This window comes from Octopus bimaculoides, chromosome 15 (genome assembly GCF_001194135.2).
Source record: "Octopus bimaculoides isolate UCB-OBI-ISO-001 chromosome 15, ASM119413v2, whole genome shotgun sequence".
Lineage (NCBI taxonomy): Eukaryota > Metazoa > Mollusca > Cephalopoda > Octopoda > Octopodidae > Octopus > Octopus bimaculoides.
The window spans coordinates 27,230,988-27,234,076 of NC_068995.1; the positions used below are offsets into that span (position 1 = coordinate 27,230,988).

The 3,089-nt window shown below is 33.1% G+C and overlaps 2 protein-coding genes across 4 annotated transcripts in view; one reads left to right on the plus strand and one right to left on the minus strand.

The window, feature by feature from the left end:
• The window catches only part of LOC106868939 (myotubularin-related protein 10-A), a 408,915-nt gene extending 406,206 nt beyond the window's left edge, over positions 1–2,709 (plus strand). For all 3 annotated transcript variants that reach the window (XM_052973209.1, XM_052973212.1, XM_052973211.1), the window contains one exon: positions 1,852–2,709. In XM_052973209.1, the coding sequence (XP_052829169.1) occupies positions 1,852–2,619 (768 nt within the window). In that variant the 3' untranslated portion in view covers positions 2,620–2,709. The remainder of the gene's footprint in view (positions 1–1,851) is intronic.
• The window catches only part of LOC106873751 (leucine-rich repeat protein SHOC-2-like), a 705,478-nt gene that overhangs the window by 327,130 nt on the left and 375,259 nt on the right, over positions 1–3,089 (minus strand). The window lies entirely within an intron of this gene.

Genomic DNA, 3,089 nt, shown 5'->3' on the forward strand with positions numbered 1-3,089 from the left:
CTCTGTCTATTTCTTTTGCATTTAGTTTAGCCCAGTATTTGCTATGAAGGGGCTTTCCTTGCCATCATTTTATCATGGTCCGTTGCTGTTATTATTATTATTATTATTATTATTATTCAGGTCACTGCCTGGAATGGACATATGGCGTAGTGGTTAAGAATGTGGGCTACTAACCCCAAGATTCCGAGTTTGATTCCAGGCAGTGACCTGAATAATAATAATTATAATAATAATAATAATAATAATAATAATGATGATAATAATTAATTCTGGTTTTATTGGCCACAAGGGCTAACATAAATCAAAAAACATGTAATGACAAACACAGGATGAAAAGTACAAACGGTTTTGCAAAAAAGAAAGGTCCGTGTAAACACTAGAAAAAACAGCGAAAAATATAACAAGTAAAATTCTCAATAGGGGGAGGCGCTTTGAAAGGTTACTTGTGGAAAAACCCATAAAAGCCACAGGAGCCTGGTCAAAAAGGGGTAAAGAGCCCCTTCTCCTTTTATATTACCTTTTTTACAGGTGTAACCTCAGAATTGGGCTGTTCATACTGACCATTTTACCAACATTCACCCACCTTTCAATAAATTTGCTACGAGACAGCACTTCCTTCTCTCCTCTCATCTTCCTTTTCAAGTGGAACTTGAAAAGTTGATGAGACCTTGGCCAAAGAGGAAAGTGTCTGACTTTAGCCCTTTCAAACGGGTCCACCATACCACCTCTTTCACTACAGCCACTAGACAAAGGAAAATTGCCTTGCCCTCCCGGTTAAAGGAGGTCGACAGGGCAATCTTCACTATGGATTCAGCTGATATCCGGATCTGTCCTACACGTGACAGTAGCTGTTCAACATAAACCCACAGGTCAGCAATACTCAGGCACTGGATGAGTGTGTGCAGAACAGTTTCGTCGACAGGTTTCATTCACTAGTTTTATTAATAAGGTCAGAAACTGAAGTTGAAAGAATAGTGAGTTTTTATAGAAAGTTCTTATTGGTATAAGGTTGATTTTTGCCTATCTTCTCTTTGCTTTGTAGAGACATTGTTGTTTTCCATTAAATAGAGGAGAATGGTGTCCATTTTAGCCAATTACTTGAATTAACCAATGGTAGGCATAGATACTGTATATAATAAGTTGAACATAGTAAACAATAATAAAATTACAGCAAAATACTGTAATAATCATCATTTAACGTCCGTCTTCCATACTGGCATACCATTTTATTGTGCCTACTTTTGCTCATGTATGTTTAAGTTTCCTTTGAAAGTGTGTTATTTTATTGTTATTTGTTTTGTCTTGTTTTAATACAATATGATGTTTCCTTTCAAATGTTCATTCTACTCTGTTTTGTTTGTTGTGCATGTTGACCTCATTTATGAAGATGTGTTTTTTCAACAATGTATTTTGTAATAATCACACATCAGACATTGGATTAAGTCATTTGTATTTACTGGAGCCTTATAACATTTCTTTTCTTGTTTATTTTGGTTTTGGTGATATTGGATTTACTTCAGATTTTATAGAAAGCTATATTTACACTTCCATGATATTTAGTCTAGGCAGAATTGTTATTACATTATTGTTGTTGTTGTCATCACCTTATATGTCTGGTTTATTGAAACTGAACTCATTTTATTCTTAGTAGGAAATTGTTTGCTGCAAAATTTGATTTATTTGACACAAAATAAATGATTTCTATGGTGCTGAAAAGACAACCTGGAGCTTTTTGAAATATTTTTGTATTTAAGATGATTTTTTTTTACTTTTACTTAATGGAACAATGAAACAGTATTAAAACTCATCTTTTTTTGTAATTATTATAAGTTAATTTTATTTTATTCACAGAGTCCAGTCTTCCTTTTATTTTTGGATTGTGTTTGGCAGTTGACTATCCAATTTCCTGTACAATTTGAATTTACCGAGACTTACTTGACTGTCCTTTGGGATAGTCTCCATACTGGACTCTTTGGAACATTCTTATTCAGTTGCCAGCATCAACATGTACTTGAGAATTGTAAATCTATGAATCAACGATGTGGTAATTCTGCTACGAACATATCAGAATCTTGCTTGCCCTCTATTTGGAGAATGTTAGCAAATGCAAGTCATAAAACATTATTTTATAATCCATTATATGTTATATATAATAACCAGATTTGTTGCGATCTTGCAAACTCAATTAAAGAAACATATGTATCAATGAAGGACCAGATTCTCTATCCACAAATATCCTTAACTAAACTTTGGGCTCAGTGTTATATTCGCTGGCTTTTTCCTGGACAAATAAATGCAGGTGGGAAAATATCAGTATATTTGCAACAATGTTTATTGGTGGAAGAAATCTTTACGCTGCAAAACCAGATCAGCAATTTATCAAAAGGAGAAGCTAGTAAGAAATCTTTTCCTGATAGTAACCTTGTTTTTGCCTCTTCACTTGCTGATGTAAACAGTAAAATTACTTCTTCTTTTCCATTTTCTGATAGACACAGAATTTGCATGTATGCTAATGACTCTTCACTTCCTCATCTTTCACTTAACATATACAAACAAAGCAGTAAAATTATTTCACCCAGCATACAAGTTACTACTGCAGATAAATCTACTGATCAATAACATAAAACATTGTGACTATCTTTTTCCAGCAAAAGATAACTTTGTAAATTACTTCACAAAAAGGTTTTATGCATAAAGTTGGTTATCTAATCTTTGTTTGATTATTTATATTTTTGTGTGTGTGTGAATGTCACATATATGATGTCTAAACGTGAATGTGCAAACTAAACCAGACACACAATGTATGTCTGGTTCAGGTTGTTTATTTTACATTCATTTTTCTAGACTACCATTGTTTGACAAACTTGCTATTGAGGCATTGTTTTACAGCTGGATACCATTTCTGATGCTAACCCTTACCTGTTTTTCAATTGAATGGTTACATATTCCACACAGCTTTGAAAGTATGTATGAGTAAGTGATTTATTGATTAGAGAAAATGCCAACAACACCACATGAGCATTGTAACTTTCAAATTAGCAAGTACCAGATGTAAACACAACACAAGTATATACATATCTATTATATAT